We start from the raw sequence: 20,858 nt of genomic DNA, 5'->3' as shown, positions 1-20,858 counted from the left end.
ACTTATTTCGGGTCGCAAAATAGGCACACTATGTAGCCTTTCTCTGTTGTAATGTCTACACGGCTTTTCAGACGCTACTGCTGTGCTGTTGGGCGGATAAGACTCGCCACAGGATCTTCAAAATAAGAGTATCGCAATATTGCATCGATCCTATTGGATCATTGATAATAGATCGATATATCGATCGTCCCACCCCTACTGGACAACATAACACTCAGGAGTAAACTATATATCCCATACTGTGTTTGAGTATTCCAATGGAGTCTACTGTACACATGAATGACCACTTAACGGTTGCAGACCTCAGGCATTGAAATCATTTGTAAATGACAAAGAATTTACAACCAAATATCAAATATGACAACTTAAAATGACCTTTGCTCCCCTAAAATGGAGGTTCTATTTAGTTTAATTAATTTGACAATAAATAAGGCAATCAGACGATTACATCACAGCTTAAAATTGTCAAGGATTGTACAATAAAGTCTCAGACTTATTTCCATTGTGGTCCTTGATGTGTTGAGCTAAAACACCATAGAATTAGACAGCCCTCAACAATAACCCACAAAACAGCTGCTGGAAATTGCATAATCAAAATAACAGGAAACTAAAGAGTTAGCAAGCACTCCAAGACTCGCTGCATCAAGTAGCTGAGCTTTTCTAGCTAACAATCTAGTTCTACCATTCACTTTACCCACAATCTTTAATGCCATGCTCTCTCCTCCCAGGTTGCTATCAAAAGAGCAACCAAAGTAGCTGACCGAGGATTGGGGGGCGCTGGAGTACAAAGCCAAAACAACAAGTTTCACTGGACAGCGAGTGTGAACCTTACTTCTGAGCCCAGCGTCGTCGGTCATACAGTTGATGGAACGATATCTGGTCTCAGGAGGATCCTGAACACGCCTCTGCATGATCGTGTTCTCACACATCCTCCTGTAAGAACTCAACACACTCCCACTGACAAAACACAGAGATCCCTTTAGCACAATGCAACTCCGTGTTTGTGTATGCTCTTGTGGGAACCAAATGCCCCCGCAAAAATAGAAAGGTGAGCTAATTCTGTTAAAGTGAGGACATTTTGCAAAATCTTATGGTTAAGGTTAGGGGTTAGGGAAAGAATATAGGCAATGGAATGTAGTCAATAGTCCTCACAAGTTTAGAAATACAAGAATGTGTATGCGTGCGTGTGCGTCTGTGTCAGACTATCTGAAAGCCCATACTGTATACTACCTACCAGTATGCAGTAGGAAAATACACAAACAAACAACATATCATTCACCAAGTGTAATGAAGTACGGTGTGTGTTCATATTTCTGCTGTTTCACTACTAGGGATGGGTATTGTTAGGATTTTATCGATACTACTACTCTTATCGATACTGCTTAACGGTTCAGTACTTTATCTATACTCTTATCGGTTCTTTTTTATTATTTTGCAAGAAAGAAATACAATTAATTAAGAACAAAATCGACATTGCTTTATTATTTATAACTTTATAAATAAATATAATAAATAAATATTTCTTCAGCAACAGCAGCAATGTTCTTTTATATAACGTTATAAATAAATATTATAGCTAGGGTGAAGGGACTTTGGGCTTGGCTGGGACCGGTGGTGGTAGAGGGAGGAGGGGTGGGCTGGGACATGGTGGCTGCAGCCTCAGCCTGACGATCTATAAAAATGTGTCATCTTTCAAATATATTTGTAGCTAAGCAATTATATTTTATTTATTAGCCTATTCGTAATAATTAGTTATTAGCCTAGCTAACTCCGTATCTTGGCTTACCTGCAGTGGACGTGGAACACTGCTAGCAAAGCAGTCGAAAACGGCGCATTTCTCTTTTGATATTTTTATTGGTTTTTTAAAAGATTTTTCACATAGTTACTTACATTACAAAACACACATTGGGACAGAAGGGGGGGGGGGGGGGGTTCCTCCAGTTCATCTATGCCGTCATGCCAGCAAAAACAGATCAAAAAGAAAAACAAGCAAAAAAAGGAAATCTAACCCAGACAGGCACTGCCCAGTACTGCACTTGCCTCAAGCCCATTCACATGTATGCATACATATATATACATATATTATTTTTTTTCTATCCAAAGTCTGTCCATACAATGGGGCATTGGGCCTTTAGAAGGATCTGAGAAATTGTAGCAGGAAAGTAGTCCAATAGTGGGGCCCACACATCCTGAAAGGAAGCGTCGTTGCCTCTATGCATTGCAGAGTCTTTCATGGGGTAGCACACTGAAGATCTCTCTGTACCACATCTGTATGGATGGAGGCCTATCCTTAATCCAGTTTATCAAAATGCATTTCCGGGTTGAAAGCAGAAGTTTATCAAATAGTTTGAATTGTAAGGGTGTCAAATTATTTTCCTTTGATGGGAGTCCCAGTAAATAAGCTCCTGGATCCTTCTTTATTTTCACCTTGAAAATGTCGCTCATTTCTGCAGACTAATGTTATGTTTTTGACAACAGATGTTTTGACAAATTGCTTGTATTGCCTTACTTGCAAATGTTTTATTGCACTTGTGGCAACGTGCGTTGTCGGCATCGACTTTCGTAAAGTGTACCCAGACTTTCGTTTTGTTCTCTCCACCATGATGAGCGCAGAGCTCGGTCTGTGTGCTGCGCGCTTCAGCACGGAGCCAAGTACCCGTATGTGCATTTGTGTGAGTGTCGCTCACGAGTGTGTGTAAACTAACAGCCCTGCTTCTCCTGCAGACAGAGAGAGACAGAGAGGAGAGATAGTTCGCAACATTTAAATTCCTCTGAAAAAAACTCCATAATATCTCGAGTATCAATAGCAGAACCGAAAACGTCGGAGCTTATCAATACTTTTTTTCTAATTTAGTACCGGTTCCCGTTTAGAACCGGGTTTCGGGGGGCATCCCTATTCACTACTAACAAAGTTGAAAATGTTCTGAGCTAGTATACTGAAAAGGTATACCAACTAGTAGACAGTGTGAGCTTTCACACACAACGGGAGAAAACAAGACACTAGTTGCAGCCGAATTCAAAGTATGTTCCACAAACATATAATTATGTATGTACCATACTACATGCCGTTAGAGCTTACTGTTCGGGACAAGGAGTGCAGTATGTCGTAGTCGTACTACATACAAGATAGTAGGAGGACTTGCACATCCAAGTGAAACTGGCTGTTTCTAATACCAGAAGAAAACCGTTCATTCACAGCTGTGGCTAATAGCTAGCTGGCTCACAGAAAACACTCAGGTTGTTGTTGTTCAGCACCAGTCATGAGAAAAGTCGGGTTTTAATAGTTATTTCTTTTATTAGCTATATCCATTCATTTTTCATCCATCCAGCCTGATGTTATCATTGGGAATGGGTCTGAGCTCGCAAAAGGGCAAATACCGCCGCCTATGCCGTCCAGTCGGTACTGCACTCTATTAGAAATGGTGTAGTTTCTTTTCTGGGCCGATCTGAGCCGTGCGGGCGGGGTTTAAATACTCCGACAGGAATAGTGTTTACAACGTTACATCTGCGATGCTGCCCCCCCCCCCCCCCTTCATATGTAATGCCGGGCAATGTGGGACGGATCTCCACGAGCAGTATTTGGAATGGCGATCAGATTATTGGATTATTTCTTGCATTACATCAGAGACCAGGTAAAGACTCTATATATAAAATCTTGCGTTGATCTGATATTTCTTTCTACCGCGATCAAAGCTGTGTGTGTGTGTGGCTGTTTACCATTGGGTGCAGGAGGTGGGGGGGGGGGGGAGCGCCGCGCTACGAGGGCCATTTCATGTATGCACGAGGAAGGATAATAATGATAATCTAGTGTTGATTTCAGGAAGATTCGATAATCAGGCGAAAAATTACAACGTGTTTAGTGTATTCCACTAAAACGCCATTATCGCGTCTTTTCCTGGGATTACTAAGAATCACCAAAACTATACTCATATTCAAAACGGTATAAAACGGAAATGTACGGATGAAAAAACAATCAGTTTTGTGCATGTTGACTGGAAGCAACTCACTGACAACCGACGGGTGTATTAGACCCATAGCTATAATATAAGATATATTTTAAGTAGGGGTGCACCGATGTATCGGTCGGGTATCAATATCGGCCGATAAGTGCCTTGTTGACTGCAATCGGCCTATGAGCTCGAATGTGCCGATGGCAGTAGCCGATAAATATCCATCAATTTGTGTAGCGTCAAAAGACAAAAAAAAGTTCACTCGCGACCTGCACAGCGCCGTCCCCAGTCCCCCCCCCCCCCCCACACACACACAAGCTACTGCATCAAAGTTACTACTTATGATTAACAAGGCATTCGTTTTGTGGCATTAACGTTATATAGTTAGTGTTACACGTTCAATAACATCAGCATATTATTTACCCGAACGTAGCAAGCATACTCGTTCATACTAGCTCAGTTCCTTCCGTTGCTCATAGAGCCCTGTTTTTACCCATTCTGCAATCTGTTAATAAAGTTTTCAATCAGACACATGTATAGAAAGGCTTTGTTTTATTATAACATTCGTTGCAGTAAAATCATTATGCCTCATTTAGTCATCCTGCGGAGCTAAAAGCTAAACGGCGGCGCAACGTTTGTTGTTGTTGTAGAATACCTCTCGTCAAAATCAATGGCGGACAAAAGCGGAAGTAAAAAATGTATACGCGCTTGCCGATTGGTGGTAACAGCAGAGGCGGGTGCAAGCGGTGTGTGACGTAATTGGCAGAATCGACTGTCAATCAAAATTTCATTGGTTGAGAGCTCTGGTTGAGACAATACTGCCCTGTCAAGGCTAACCGCAGTAACTCGAAAAAAGTCAAAATTGAGTTATGAGTGAAATTGACCTTGTCAATAAATGTTTTATCTTGTGACCAAGTTTCAGATGTTAATGTCGCTCAGTTTTGGAAATATGGGGTTTTAAAAACTGCAGTAACTACAAAATCACACTCAAAACCCAGGCAGACCGCAGTAACTTCCAAACAGTGAAAAATGGCTTTAAAGTGTTTTGACTTGTCATCCAAAATGTGTTATAGGTAGATAGATGATAGTACCCAGATTTAACATGTATTAATGAAGTAATCTTTAGGCATACAAAATGACATAATTATTTTAATTAACCCCAAAAAAGCAGATACTGCACTCTGCTGCACGATTTCCTTAAATAATTATACAGGTAATGTACAGGCAAAGTGCAGTAACTCAAATCCTACTGTTTTCCCTCCAGCTTTCATAACTTAACCTAGCCATTTTGAAAGTTTAACACCTGAATATATTGGAATGATGATGATCTGTTACTGCACTTTGGTAGCTAGCTGCAGCCCGACAGACCATACTGGGAGAGAGATAGTGCTATTTCTTGACGTTTCCTTTTTTTAAGTAAGTAAAGAGGCCTATGTTCATATCGGTGAGCACAATTTGTAACACAAATATACAGTAGTTTCATAAAAAAATATATATATATTACAAAAAAAAGAAAAAATATTAACAAAAAGAATTTGCCACAAATATCGGTATCGGCCGATTGTGTTAGTTGAACAATCGGTATCGGTGGCAAATTTTCATATCGGTGCATCCCTAATTTTAAGCACTCGCAAATCTCGCAGTCTCCCCATTGATTAAGCGATGGCGTTCTAGCGCCCCCTGGCTGATTAAGCGATGGCGCTGGATGAGTTAATGGTTGTTTGGGAGATTTTGACTGGCCTGGAACCGGAAATTACAGTGAAAATTACCTGGCACAAAGAACCGTGGGATAGAAACAATCACATATCAACATGGCCAAAAGAGAGGAATGGACAGCAGTGGGTCCTCACCTGGTTTGACCCTTGACCTCTGTGAGGTCACCGACCCCGACGGTGCAACACACTCCCGTGTTGAGGTCCCAGCTGACCTGCAGATTGGTGTTCCAAGTGGTCCATCTGGAAATGAAAAGATAGGATAAGAGACACCAAATATTATACAATATTATTATTACAGAGGTCAGATGGACTGTTTGTACAGGAGCTACACTAGGAACGGTTGCATAGAAAGAAAAGCATTCAGTCAATAAAAGTGTTAAGGAGAGGAGGGAGGAGATGAGGGGTAAGGAGATGAGTGAAGGGAGGATAGGAGAGAAAAGGGAGGAGATGAAAGGGGTTAAGGAGAAGAACGAAGGGAGAAGAGGTGAAAGGGGTAAGGAGACAAGTGAAGTGAAGGGAGGATAGGAGAGAAGAGGGAGATGGGAGGAGATGAAACGGGTTAAGGAGAGGAAGGTGGAGATGAGAGGGGTAAGGAGAGGATGGAGGAGATGAAAGGGGTTAAGGAAAGGAGGGAGGAGATGAAAGGGGTTAAGGAGAGGAGGGAGGAGATGAGAGGGGTAAGGAGAGGAGGGAGGAAATGAGGAGAGGGGTAAGGAGAGGAGGGAGGAGATGAAAGGGGTTAAGGAGAAGAACGAAGGGAGAAGAGGTGAAAGGGGTAAGGAGACAAGTGAAGTGAAGGGAGGATAGGAGAGAAGAGGGAGATGGGAGGAGATGAAACGGGTTAAGGAGAGGAAGGTGGAGATGAGAGGGGTAAGGAGAGGATGGAGGAGATGAAAGGGGTTAAGGAGAGGAGGGAGGAGATGAAAGGGGTTAAGGAGAGGAGGGAGGAGATGAGAGGGGTAAGGAGAGGAGGGAGGAAATGAGGAGAGGGGTAAGGAGAGGAGGGAGGAGATGAGTGGTAAGGAGAGAAGTGAAGGGAGGAGGGGTAAGGAGAGGAGAGAAAGGAGAGTAGATGAGGAGGGGTAAGGAGAGGAGAGAAAGGAGAGTAGATGAGGAGGGGTAAGGAGAGGAGAGAAAGGAGAGCAGGAGATCAGATAGCTACCTGCACTCATACTCCTCAGTGTGTGCCACCAGCAGCAGAGCAATGTAGATCATCACTGTGTTGGTCTCTGGACAAACCTGTTACATAGGAAATTCACAAGACTCAGGGTTGTGGTCTGGGTTGTGGTAAATCTGTGTCAGGGTTGTGGTCTGTGTCTGGTTGTGGTCATTTCACTTCCAATTCAATCACATCAACTCAGTTTAACTAGAAACAGATTTGTTCCCCGTGTTGATCGAACATTTATCTCATGTTTAACAACTTGAACAGGATAATATTTGATATATTGAGCTTTAAACTTTAAGTTAAATTTTTTGGAACTCACAACACGCAACCTAAAACCCCTCTTTCCAAACGCACACACACAGAAAGGGAGAAATCCCCTCCTCTCTGGTAAACAAGAATACCCTGAAGACTCTGGCAGGAGCACTCATTCAAGGGTACTATGACTATGCGTGCACCTCATGGTACCAAAGCACCTCAAAGGCGCTTAAAACAAAATTACAAACATCACAAAACAAACTGGTCAGACTACTACTTGACCTGAACCCCAGAACCCACCTCACCCCTGCCCACTTTGCCAACCTAGGATGGCTTAGAGTAGACGACAGAGTACAGCAACTTGCAATGGGCCTGGTCTACAAGATACACTATACGACCGGGGTGCCCATGTACATGTCAAAATACTTCCCAAAGGTCAATGAATACCACAACCACTACACCAGAGGAAGCTCAACAAATCATGTTAAACCCAGATTCGGCTCAAACAAGGGACTAAACATGTTTCGCAATTATGCCACAACAATGTGGAACGCCCTACCCAAAGCTGTAAAGGAATGTGAATCCCTGCCCACATTCAAAACCGCTCTTAAAGAGCACCTACGGGAGGCTGCAATTCGAAACTGGCCACCGTAAATGCCCAAAACCCCCACCACCTCCTAATAGACAGTCTCCTCCCCACCGCATGTATATACTCCCTCCCCGCCGTATGTATATTTCCCTCCCACCCACCCACCCCCTCCTAATGTACAGTCCCCTCCCCATCATATGTATATACTCTGTCAGGATCTAGGGGTAACAGTACTGTATATTTGAATACCGCTTATGTCACAAATGTATCAGTACTAAATACCGATATGTCCCTATGCCATAAATGTCATGTATGTTGTGTATGTCATAAATGTCTATATGAATTGAAAATGGGGAACCCTGATGGAAACAAGACAAACGTCTTTCTCAGGTCTGCATCCCCTTAACAATTGTATGTATTGAGCCGTACTGTATTGTACCCATTCTGCAATCTGTTAAATAAAGTTTTCATTCATTCATTCATTCATAACCTTCCCTTGCCAGAGGTGTGTTTATATTGGAGTCGACTACATGAGTTGATTGATTAAAAGTGGAATGAGCCCAACCCTGGTGTGGAGGGGGGTATTTGTATGCATGTGTGCGTGTTAGGGGTGGGAATCACCAGTTTCATCACGATACGATACGATATCGATTATTTGGACAACGATACGATATTTGCCGATATCACAAAGTCTGCTACGATACGATACGATTCAGGTGCCTGCGATTGATATGAGACGATATTATATGCCCATTTAACACAATCAGTAACATTTAAATCAACTCAAAAAAGGCAACGAAAATATTATTTGACATTTTTATTTTTGAGCTCTTCCAGACATTTAAATGAAAAACTATCTATTGTTTTTAATACAAATAGACCCCCTGTTCACTGTAAAGTGCCACGTTTTGATATATTGAGCTTTAAACTTTAAGTAAAATTTTTTGGAACTCACAACACGCAACCTAAAACCCCTCTTTCCAAACGCACACACACAGAAAGGGAGAATTCCCCTCCCCCTTCCCCAGTCCCCACTAATGGACCTCTGCTGTTCTCTCTATGGCTCTGATCAGCTTAGCTTAGTTAGCTTACGCTAATGTAGGTTAATTTCTGTCTTTAACGCGACGTGGGCATAAAGGAATGGCGAGGATGCAAAGCATGTTAGATGCATTTGACCCGTTGTGGAAAAAAAACACCATGCACTTATTTCGGGTCGCAAAATAGGCGGACTCTGGAGCTATGCTGCAACGTTTACACACACGGAGCTACTGTTGTTGTTGGGGCCGGGCGGATATGCTCGCCAGGGGATTTTCAAAATAAGTATCGCAATATGAATCGGTCTTTTTACATTGCATCGATCCTATTGGATCATTGATAATAGATCGATATATCGATCTGGATCGTCCCACCCCTAGTGTGTGAATCTTTTCATCGATTTCCCCAGATAAAATAATTACACCATCAAATAAATCCCATCAACCGAGACAGACTTGAAAATAGAAATACTGTTCATCACAGAGGCTTTGTGCCCATCGTCTACCTATCAATAAATAATCTAATTGTATCAATCCAACAGAGTGGGCAATTTTTAGAACCCCATTTCATAAAAACATGTGGTAAATTGGCTGAAAAAGCCAGTGCCGGTTTGCCTTTGACTAAAGGAGCCAATAAATGACGTCTAGCCTTCATTGTTCGGCTGGTATTTGTATTGGGCAGCTTGAGCCATAGCCAGGGAGTGACATGTCTACAGCTGGTAGTAGTAGAGGTGCAACAATACACACATGTTCAGAGTCCATACAAATATGAAATAAGCCTTAAACACTGGATGCTGTAGCCATACCATACCACTGTATTGAAGGTACCTTTTTGGCAAGGTATTGTGCTGTAGATAGGAAGGCAAGGTGCGACACTCTTAACACTTTGAGTGCCAGCGACGAGATTTCTCGTTAGTTCATGCCAACCGTAGAGTGCCACCGAAGGCAAGGTGCACTTTGAGTGCCAGTGACGAGATTTCTCGTTAGTTCATGCCAACCGTTGAGTGCCACCGACGAGAGATCTCGTTTTTAATTGTTGTTTTTTTTATTATCGATTTCCATAAATTTTTCATCAATCTAGCCTCACGTTACCAGTGGGGATCTGTCTGAACTCGAACAGGGAAAATACCACCCCCTATCGTCTCTCCGGATGGTACTGCACCCCTTTGGATTGGATTGAATGAAACGCATGGAAAAAATAAAGTCCTGCTTCCACATTTTACTTGTCAGACAAGTAACCGGAAACAATTGAAGTCATTGCCGACCACCAGAACAGCGGAGAATGTGTGTTTCCAGTACACAGTGTTGGATCAATAAACGCGATCAATATTTGGAATGACGATCAGGAATTGGAATAATCTTTTTGGAGAACATCTGATCTGAGGTAAGGAATCTATTTTACCAGTCTTGGGATAATCAGAGCTATTTTCACCTATATATCAGCGTGTGCCATATGTGTGTATGTGTGTGTCTGTGTGTGTGTGCGATCAGGAAATAAGATAATCGATTTTCAGCCCGTTTCTATAGCGTGCATAAGTACACATATACTATCGATAATCGAGCGTTTTTTTGTTATCCACTTTTTCTCCCATTTTCTATTTTTCTCCCATCCCCAATTTCGTATCATCCAATTCAACCCTCCCCTGTCTCAAACGCCGTTTCATGCCTCCCACAAGCCGGCTGCAATGTGGACTAAGTCATACATTGCACGAGTCCCCTCCGATACTCGAGGTAACAGCAGTCGCATCTTTTCACCTGCGCGGCGCGATCTCTCAGCGTCAGGGGTCTGGGCTTTTGAGGGGCCCCGCCCTCATCGCTTCTTGATTCTACTGCACAGGCGCACCAACCGACCTGTAGGAGTCGCTGTCCACAACGCCCGATCCCCACCCAGCAGTTTCCCTCCCCCTAATACTGCCAATGTGTATTAGTGTGGACGACCAGCTAAACTGAAAGCAATGTGGAGCGCTGGGCTTGAACAGGCGAACCCAGCGTCTCCAGCATTCGTGGTGAGCGCCTTGCCCACTGCACCACGTAGCTGCCCAATCTAGCGTTTATTTGAAAACGATTCATAAATAGGCCGAAAAATGACATGAATTTGTGTATTCCAGTGTATTCCAGTAAAGGGTGTTTATCACAGAATCTTTATTTTCTTCTGGAACTTTAAAAAAACAAGCGTTTTTCAAAATGGTATAAAACGGAAATGAACCGATTAATAAACAATCCGTTTCGACAATGTTGACTGCAAACAAGTCATTGATAAGCGACGGCCATATTAGACACATAGCCATAATTTAAGATATAGTTTATGCGTTCGCAAATATGAGAGCTCTGTCATTGAAGTGGGTGGTGGCACGCAACAGGGTTCCGGGGCACCGGAGGCGTGGCACTGAAAGTGTTAATACTAATCTCAAAACATTGGTGACGTTGCGGTCGGTCGACCTTCATCGGATGTTCTAATCTACGCCATCCGTCATTGACAGCTGTCATCACATGAAGAACATGCTGGTACTGCATTTGCTGTATTATCTGATGTAGGTATTGTCTGTGTGCAATTCTATATGATAATTGTGTTGCATCCCCAGTATTTATGTCCCATGCTGATTTTCTATGTGGATATGAATAAATGTGTGTGTTGACCTGCGTGATGACGACATCGTAGCTGCTGATGGAGGCGAAGTAAGGGGCCCAAGCAGCATCTCTCTTGATCACCTTGAGGATGAGATCCTTAAAGTCCAGAGTCAGCTCCTCCACACACACACTCTGCAACGAGAGGGGAGGCACGTCGATCAGCTTTACACCAGCTGTTCCAACATCGTCATATCGCACATACCGTGGAGGAGGGGGAGGCTTTCTGTATTTTTCACCCATCCCAATTTAGTCGTTTTGAATTCCGTTCCGTCATTGTGCGCATTGCCCCACTGTTGGCCTGGGGAGGGTATAGAACTACCACATGCCTCCTCCGATACATGTGGACTCGCCAGCCGCTTCTTTTCACCTGACAGCGAGGAGTTTCACTGGGGGAACGTAACACGTGCGGAGGTTCACGCTATTTCTGACCCGAGCACCTGAACGTCAGTCGAGGTTCCGACATCGAAAGAAGGAGCTTCCCAGATACACTTGAAGGCACGAATAGCAGGGAGGGCAAACCCACCAAGATCATAAGTATTTGATGGACGCTTTCATCCAAAGCGCCTTGCAGTCCCACAGCTACACAGAACCACACACACTACACACATGTGAGATAGACGCTTGGCAACTGAACATTCTAATGATGGTCTAAGAATAGCTACAGACCATCAAGACCATACATTTATACAGTTTTAAAAACATTTCATCCTAAATCTTCTACACACGCACCTGTCCATTGTGTGGGCTGTTGACCAGCTGCAGCTGGCATCCATTCAGATCAGTGACAGACAGGACGACTTCAGCTTGCGCATAGCCTGGGGCAGACCCGGACTGGCCATCGGGAGCACTCCCGGTGGCCTGGCCTGCACAGATAAAAAAATCCCTCTCGCGGATCACACACACACAAATGGAGCCGTGCTGCCGCTTGTGATTGGTGGAGGCAGGACCAGGCGATACAACTGATTGACAGCGGAGGCGGTGAATGGAATGGCAGATGGCACTGAATTGATTGATTGATTGGAAACTTTATTAACAGATTGCAGAATGGGTACAATACAGTACAGCTCAATACACACAATTGTTAACACTTTGAGCGCCACTCACGGCTAATCTCGGGTTTACGATTGTGACGTTGAAAGCCACGTCACGGCTTTTCTCTGGATTTATTTTTTTATTAGCGATCTGAAATCATATTGCATCACGCAAGCCTACCTTTGGAGATCCAGGGGCCGCCGGCGATCAGATGTGAAAAAAGCACAACCTATCGTCTCCCAGATGGTAAATCACCCTTTTTGTATGTATTTTAGGGTATTGTAACCTATACTGATTCCTACTGTGTTTTAATTATTGTACTATGTTTTTTAACTGAGGGGTTGTATTTTAATGTATTTATTTGTATGTATTTTAGTGTATTGTAACCTATACTGATTCCTACTGTGTTTTAATTATTGTACTATGTTTTAATTATTGTTGTGCTCATGTCACCTGCCCCAGAGACTACAGTTGAAAATTAGCCAACTTGGCTAAACTGGCATATTTACAGTCAAATGTTCCTTAATATGCACTGTCTCTGTATTTTAAACCAATAAATACAAATACAAATACAAAATAAGCGTTTCCACTATATGTGATATGGCTGTTTCACTGTAAAAGCCATGAGGAAATAATAGCAGCGATTATCAGCGCACGGCACGAGCGTGCGTGCGCACACATATACTATCGACCAACTAGCGTTTATTTGAAAACGATTCATAAATAGACCGACAAATGATAAGGTTCTGGAATATTCCAGTAAAAGGCGATTATCATGGAATGTGTTGTTTTTTCTTCGAAACGGTTTTCAAAATGCTATAAGAAGGAAATGAAGCAATAAAAACACAATCTGCTTTGCCAATGTTGAATGGAAAATGATTATTTGATAAGCGATGGGCAGATTAGACACATAGCATAATTTAAAACATACTGTAGATTAGGCGATATTAACGTTACATGGGCCGTGGACTGTGGCATCAACAGGGTAAAAAGGAAAACACGGCCCGACACTGAAAGTGTTAAGGGGATGCAGACCAGAGAAAGACTTTTGTCTTGTTTACATCAGGGTCCCCCATTTTCAATTCATCAGGACATATATGACATACATGACATACAGATAGACAGTACTGCTACATCTATACATTTATGACATACCAGATTTGCAAATACAGTACTGTTTGTGATACAAAAAGAGTCAAGAAAAGGGAGTATATACATTTGACGTAGAAACTGTACATTGGAGGAGGTTGGGTAGGGTTGTGTGGGGGGGGGTTGGGTACATTGGGATATTGACAACCATACTGGGTAATTTACATTGGAGGGGGTTGGGGGGAGAGACACTGTACAAACAAGCAAAATTGTACATTGGAATATTGACAACCATACTAGGTAAATTACTGTACATTGGAGGGGGTTGGGTTAGGACATTTACAGGGGCCAGTTTCAAATAGCAGTCTCCCGTAGGTGTCCCTTGAGAGTGGTTTTGAAAGTGATTCACATTCCTTTACAGCTTTGGGTAGGGCGTTCCACATTGATGTGGCATAATTGCGAAACGTGTTTCCCTTGTTTAATTAAATAAAGAAATTCCCTATCCATAGTCGCCGTGGGAAAGAATAAAATAAAAATAAAATAAATTCCCTACCTACCCATGGTCAAACTGACAACCAACAGGAAACCAACAATATATTTTACTTTGCCAGATAAATGTCTTATACAAGATATACACCTAACACCTGCTATCTAATACCCTACTGTACATACATATGCTCCTGCTCGCTGCCCCCCCCCCCCCCCCCCGGACCCCCCATTGGATAATCCATCCATTATCATTCGCTCCTAACCAGGCATTACCATTATATGCTAGCTTTTATTCTCTCCACCACTTCTAACCACATTGTCATTTTGGATTCATTGAGACCCAAAATTCTTGCTGTAGATATTTCTAGATAAATCACATCGAGATATGTAAGAATCCAGACCTTCCGGCAAATTTTTTCCGGTTGAAACCATCGTGATGCTATCAGATTTTTAGCCACTGTGATACCAGATAAAACCAATCTCTTTAGCTGTATGGGTACTGCACACTCAAAAACATCATTCAGCAGTAATACAGAGGGTGTACAGGTATATTCAGAGTTAAGAGATTTGATAATTGCTGGGTCACTTCTTTCCAGAATATCTTAACTGGTGGGCAGTCCCAGTACATGTGCATAAATGTCCCCTCGTCCCCATTTGTACATAAGGAGCATTTGGAGTCTTGTTTAAGACCCATTCTGTTCAGTCAGGGGTCAAGTATGTCCTATGAATATAGTTAAGATTGATTTGTTGATGGTCCGGGTTCCTTGATGCAAGTCGAACATTTGCCCAGGCTTCTTGCCAATCAAAATCTATCTCCAGGTCTGGTATATCCCTCCTCCAGACTGATTCTAGGTGGAGGATTTCATACGAGGACGTTAGTAATTGATGATAAAAATCTGATACAAAACCTCTCGATGTCTCTCTTTCATAGAAGAATTTGTGGCATCTGTGGTGTACAATTGGTATCCTTAATGGAACACCGTGAGCCTTCAAACATAACAATAACTGTGCGTAAAAATAATATGTAGAACCAGTGAGATAATTATTTTTTTGTATTTCCTCATAACTACAGAAACCCTGTTTGTTGAAAACATCTCCTAATGTGTGTATGCCCTGCTTTTCCCATCTAGGGAATCTTATAGGTCGTTTTCCAATCAGGAGTGCATTGTTATTGAATAAGGGAGTATGATTATGCCATTTATGTGGGTTAGAATATATATATTTTTTTGTGTTTCACGCCATATCCGGATCGCATGAGTAATAATGGGGCCAAATTTCAGTTTGCATTGCTTAATTGATAATTTGGTGTATACTATGTCCTGCAGTCTATGTGGTGCTACTATATTTACTTCTAAATTCCTCCAGGATACTGATGCTTGGGGATCAAACCATGTTGTCAGTGGTCTTAAAGTGTACGCCTTAAAATAGTGGAAAAAATCTGGAAATGCCATACCTCCGTTGGCTTTGTTTCTCTGTGCGGTGGATCTTTTTATAAGTGGTGGTTTGTTATTCCAAATAAATTTGTATGCGGAAGAGTGTAATTTTTTCCAGTAGCCATCTGGAGGGGGTAACGGTAGTGTTACAAAGGGTCAGATTAAACCGAATATATATATTTATTACTTGAGATACCTTGTATAATATTTGTATATCGTCTGATATCCCTTGTATATTCTTTGTATATATACACGGAATCCCTTTACCTAGGTACAAGCCAGACCATAATATTCGTTCTCCTATTGGACAGCGACCCCTAGGCGCCAACGGCCATACCCCCAATGGCAAGTTCAAAGCCACCGCCAAGGCATGTCTCAACATGTCCAGGTTTGCGCAGTAATACGAGACAGAACTGAGGTTGGCACTAGATTATTCACCTTACGTATAAATACGTCGCAGGTGGATACAGCAGTAGTCTTATCCTAAAAGTTGAAGCCTTCACCACGATACAACGTGCCGTGAAGTGGGCCTCTTTGCCCCTGAATAGAGCCTTGAGAACCGCGTGCGAATAGATAGCTAAAGTGTCAGAGTTTAACGCTGTATCGTCGAGTTCGACTTATTCTATTGTGAAGTAATAGTCTATTATTTATAGTGTATCGTGCGGCTACCGTTCTCCGTGACCATCATTACCACCGGTTCGTCGTACCTCTAGCTAGTGCACTTATCCAGGCTGGGCGGCCTAAACTCGCGCCACCACCCGAGGAGTCCTAGACGAGAACCGTTGGATATGTACACCGGAGAACCTACACCGGCGAATGCAGAGCCTTTTCCGGCTGGATTATATTGCTTTGGTACTGTGGCTGCTGGAGCAGAGAACCGTCTACCCCACTGCTGTGTGGGATCTACCCTGTGAGGAGCACCATCGAGCCCGCCTCTAGGACCACAGAGGCTGGCTAGCTTTCATCCATGCTGTCGTGCATACTGGAGTATAGCTGTTGCTTTGTCTACGGACCAAGGGAGTATTGCACTGGCTCCTGTACCTGGAGCCTCGTTATTCCGCGTTGATCCAGACTTTGCTCCCGAACATTCCTCTACCCTGCTGGCTTACAACCGGAAGGAACCCCCTAGTGTCTCCAGCTGACTACGAGTGTGCCTTATGTAATTCTTATGCTACAGGTGGCGTCAGTTATACCCATCTTACTATTCTCATGGACTTACGCTCTTGACCTACTTAAGTGTTCTTCGCCTTACAAGCGCAATCATAATTCTCAATCTGTAACCTACCGTTGCTGCTCTAATAATAAATACCTCTAACTAGAACTTTCTTTGTCATTGCCGTATTCTTATGTGGGTGTTCACCAGATATACCATGTACTGTATGGCCAGTAATTAAAGTACATAACTAAGTAGTGGTTTAATGATACCATACTCTCAATACAGTCAGGGAATTGTACCCCTCAGTTACAATTGGTCCTTCGAGCCGGATGAATATCAGTGTAATATCTAAATATAATATTGATATTAACCATGGCCAGCGGTGAACACTCCCCAAACGGCTCTCCTAAGCTAGAACGCCCGCAGCGCAGACGTCAGCCACCTCCCTACCTAGAGGAATACGCTGTCAGTCTAATACCTAGCTTTATACAGACGTTAAATGCGGAAAAAGCGGATAGTAAAAGCATGTCAAACCCTACCGACCAGGCGACCTTGCCAGTAGAGACCCTAGTGGGTTCTAACGTAACTGACCAAGCTCACGGGGGGGACCAGGAGGGACATGACATGACTATACCCCCAGACAACGTCAACGGGACGGTCCCCGGAGAGCTCCAGGATAAAGAAAGCGCTCCAGGGACAGAACCCGACCCACTACCAGAAGAGAAGCGCGCCCAGGAGATAGACCTCGGGGCGCGCCAAGAGAACAGATCTCCAACGAGCACTGTCAGAAGCCGATCACCTCCGTCAGTGTCTTCCCCCAGCGAAGCGGACAAGATGCTGGCGCAGGCATTCATCGCCACCCTGGCAGCCTCCACTGAACGCGATCGACTCCAAGCACAGACGCTTAGTGAGCGCGAACATTCTTCCATGGAACAAGAGCGCCTCCGGGCGCAACAACTAAGTGAGCGCGAACACTCTACCATGGAAAGAGAACGCCTGCAGGCTCAACAACTGAGTGAGCGCGAACAATCTGCAGACCAACTTGAGCGCCTTCACGCGCAACTCCAAGCGCAAGCCCTTAGTGAACGCGAACACTCTGCAACCCAGCGATAGCGCTTCCAGGCGCAGCAAAGGAGTGAAGACGACCGCATACGCCTGGAGACCAGACGCCTCCAGACGGAAGAGAATATTGAAAGAGACCGCGCCGATGCCCAGCGCGCCGCCGCCGATGCACAGCGCGCCGCCGCCAATGCACAGCGCGACGCAGCCCAAGCCCAGCGCGAAGCAGAGCGCGACATCGCTCACATCAAGCGCGAAGCAGAGCGCGACCGGCTACAGGCGCAGATAATGGAGCAATTGATTGCCAGGGCGACACCCCCTCTCTCCGCACGGAGCTCCAGGGCATCATCACGACAAGGGTCTAGGGCACCTTCCCCTACCCGACCAAGTGACCCGGAGCCCGGCCAACAGAAAGATCCTATCCACGTCTCCGAACCCCCTCCCCGACCGGACCATACGAGACCCAGCAACCAGGAAGAACCGGCCTATGCCGCCGAGAGACTGAATAGACGACTTCAAGACCTAGAAGACCTAGCAGAGGAAGAGGAAGAGGAGGAAGGTCAAGCCCACCAGCAGCAACGTACTCCACAGGACCAGGAGGTCCAGTACAGCCCAGACTTCACCCCCGAGGCAGTGCGCTACAAACCCCCGACTCAACTCAAGGGTGAGTTTGACGCACAGCCAGCACCGAGGAACAGCACCTGGGTACCCGGGCCTTGGTACCCACCAAGTACCAGCCCACGACAACACGTACGGGGAGACTCGCCCAGGAGGCCTCTCCCCCAACGCTCACCGATGTGCCAGCCATCCATGGCATCGCACCTTGGCACACCGACGTTCCCGGACTTTACGCACGAGGACAGAGCACAGTACACGGAATTACGGATGTGCTTAGAGACTATGATGTCCGACGTCCCTGATGAGTCGTACAAATATGCTATCCTCCTCAAGCATCTCAAGGTGCCCAGAGCGCATAATATAGCGCTGGCATATTCCAACTCAAGTACCCCATACACCGCGGCTCTAGTAGCCCTCGACCAGCGTTATGGACGCATATGGGACTACGTGATACAAGAAATAAGGAATATTGACCGTCTCCCCCCAGCCACAGACAATCGATCATTGGATGACCTCTCTATCAAGGTACAATCCCTGGTAGGGATGCTGGGGTCCCAAAAGGAAAAAGGGAGACACGAACTGTATGCCAACTCTAATGTAGAACGAATATTAGAGAAGCTCCCTCCAGCCCGCCAAGAGCGCTTTAGGCGGCAGCGAGACCACCGTGATCCCGAGCCATCCCTCCTAGACCTGGCCGACTTCCTCGCAAGAGAAGTCAGCAGCCTACGACTGGATACGTTCGTGCGGAGTGGACCAAGCCCAAGAGATGGACCTCGGAGATCCAACGATAACCGCAGGTTGGTGACCGTCATGCACCAAGCCGAATCAGTACCGCGGCACAAGAACCACAACACCCCCTCGACGAAGGAGAAGTGGAAGATTGTATGCCAGTACTGCGAGAAAGAACATTGGCTGTCTCAATGTGACACTTTCAAGAAGATGACCGCCGACGAGGTGAGTCAGTGGATCAAAGCCAACCGCCGCTGTTACCGCTGTGCGCGCAGCCATATGGCAGCCGAGTGCCGCTTGAAGAAGAGGTGCAGCAGGTGTGACGGCGCCCACTTGGACGTCTTGCATGACAGCAACAGGAAGAAACTCGCACCCCCAAGCAGCACCAGAGTAAACGTCATGTATATCGACACCGCCAGCAGCGGGAGCTCCCGAGTGCTCTTGAAAGTGGTCAGAGTGATATTAAGCTACGAGGACATGGTCATGGACACTTACGCCGTCCTTGACGATGGGTCAGAAAAGACTCTCCTCCTCGCATCCGCTGCAGCCCAGCTGGGTCTGCGGGGGAGCGAAGAAACAATGACAATTCGTACTATAAGAAGAGACCTGAAGACAATAAAGGGTGAAAACGTCTCCTTCACTATCGCAGCAAGCGGGCAGCCAGAGAGGCAGTATAGGATTACTAACGCTTTCACCAGCCAAGACATAGGCCTGTCACAGTACACCTACCCCATCCCCAAGCTGATGGAAAAATACGTGCACCTACGTCAACTACCTATACCGCTCATCGACGGCGCCACCCCGACCCTGCTCATAGGATCCGACCACGCACACCTCATCGTCCCAACGGACCGGGTCCACATCGGGCCCAGAGGCTGTCCAGCAGCAGTCGAGACCCGCCTAGGATGGACACTACAAGGCCCCCTCTCCAGGTCTCCCAACCGACCAGCAGCCACTCGCTGCCTCCACTCCAGAATGACACCACCCTCTTACAGCACGTCGAGAGGCTATGGACACTAGACACAATGCCCTTTAAGAACGAAAAGAAACACATTCGTTCAAAGGAAGACACTTATGCCATAGCCCTCCTCGAGCAGAGGACAAAGAGAGTCGAGGTCAATGGAGTGATGAGATACGCAACTCCACTCTTGAGGCGAGAGGGTATGCCCACCTTCCACGCCTCAAAAGAAGCGACGGAGCGATATCTACTGAACACCGAGCGGCGTCTAGCCAGAGACCCCGCTCAAGCCACTGTGTACCGCGCTGAGATTGACAAGCTAATCACAGCGGGACACAAAGAAAATTGACATTCAAGAGGCTGAGGCCCTCCTACTCAAGCTCCGCGCCTCCCTGATCAAAGGCGGCTTTGATCTCCGGCAGTGGGCCAGCAGCGACCCTCAAGTACTGCGCAGCCTCTCCCCAGAGAACAAGGCAGCAAGCAGCGAGACCTGGATGGCGACCATCCCAGGTGAAGCCCAAGAAATGACATTAGGACTAGTCTGGCGCTTCAAAACAGACTCGCTCCATTACAGACACACACCCCTGACCAAGGAGCAGGGAAGGTCGATTTCACTACCGACCACCAGACGGAGCGTATACAGAACACTCGCCAGACAATATGACCCGTTGGGATGTATCTTACCTTACACCACCAGGGCAAAAATGATTGTGCGAGAGCTGTGGGACAAGGACCAGGGCTGGGACGACCCCATACCCGACCACCTTGCTTCCACATGGAGAGAGTGGGAAAAGGAACTCAACTCGCTCCCAGGTGTCAACATACGCCGCAGCTACTTCCCACCCACAGTGCGGCTGGAGACGTGCCAGATGGACCTGCACGTCTTCAGCGACGCCTCAGAAGTAGCCTACGGCTCGGTGGCTTACTTGCGGGCCCGAGAGGAGGGAGGAGAAATACAT

General features: G+C 45.4%; 1 protein-coding gene across 1 annotated transcript in view; it reads right to left on the bottom strand.

Moving 5' to 3' along the window:
* Positions 1-465: 465 nt before the first annotated feature.
* LOC311248383 (DDB1- and CUL4-associated factor 15-like) overlaps positions 466-20,858 on the bottom strand; it is a gene marked incomplete at both ends in the record, with an annotated part of 65,600 nt that continues 45,207 nt past the window's right edge. The window contains 6 exons of the mRNA XM_084339272.1: positions 466-524; positions 833-957; positions 5,801-5,905; positions 6,828-6,904; positions 11,346-11,468; positions 12,066-12,167. Of these exons, the coding sequence (XP_084195398.1) occupies positions 466-524; positions 833-957; positions 5,801-5,905; positions 6,828-6,904; positions 11,346-11,468; positions 12,066-12,167 (591 nt within the window). The remainder of the gene's footprint in view (positions 525-832; positions 958-5,800; positions 5,906-6,827; positions 6,905-11,345; positions 11,469-12,065; positions 12,168-20,858) is intronic.

Source organism: Notolepis coatsorum (assembly GCF_963971535.1).
Source record: "Notolepis coatsorum genome assembly, contig: SCAFFOLD_267, whole genome shotgun sequence".
NCBI lineage: Eukaryota > Metazoa > Chordata > Actinopteri > Aulopiformes > Paralepididae > Notolepis > Notolepis coatsorum.
The sequence above is the reverse complement of the archived record's forward strand: the minus strand, read 5'-3'. Positions and strand labels throughout refer to the sequence as shown.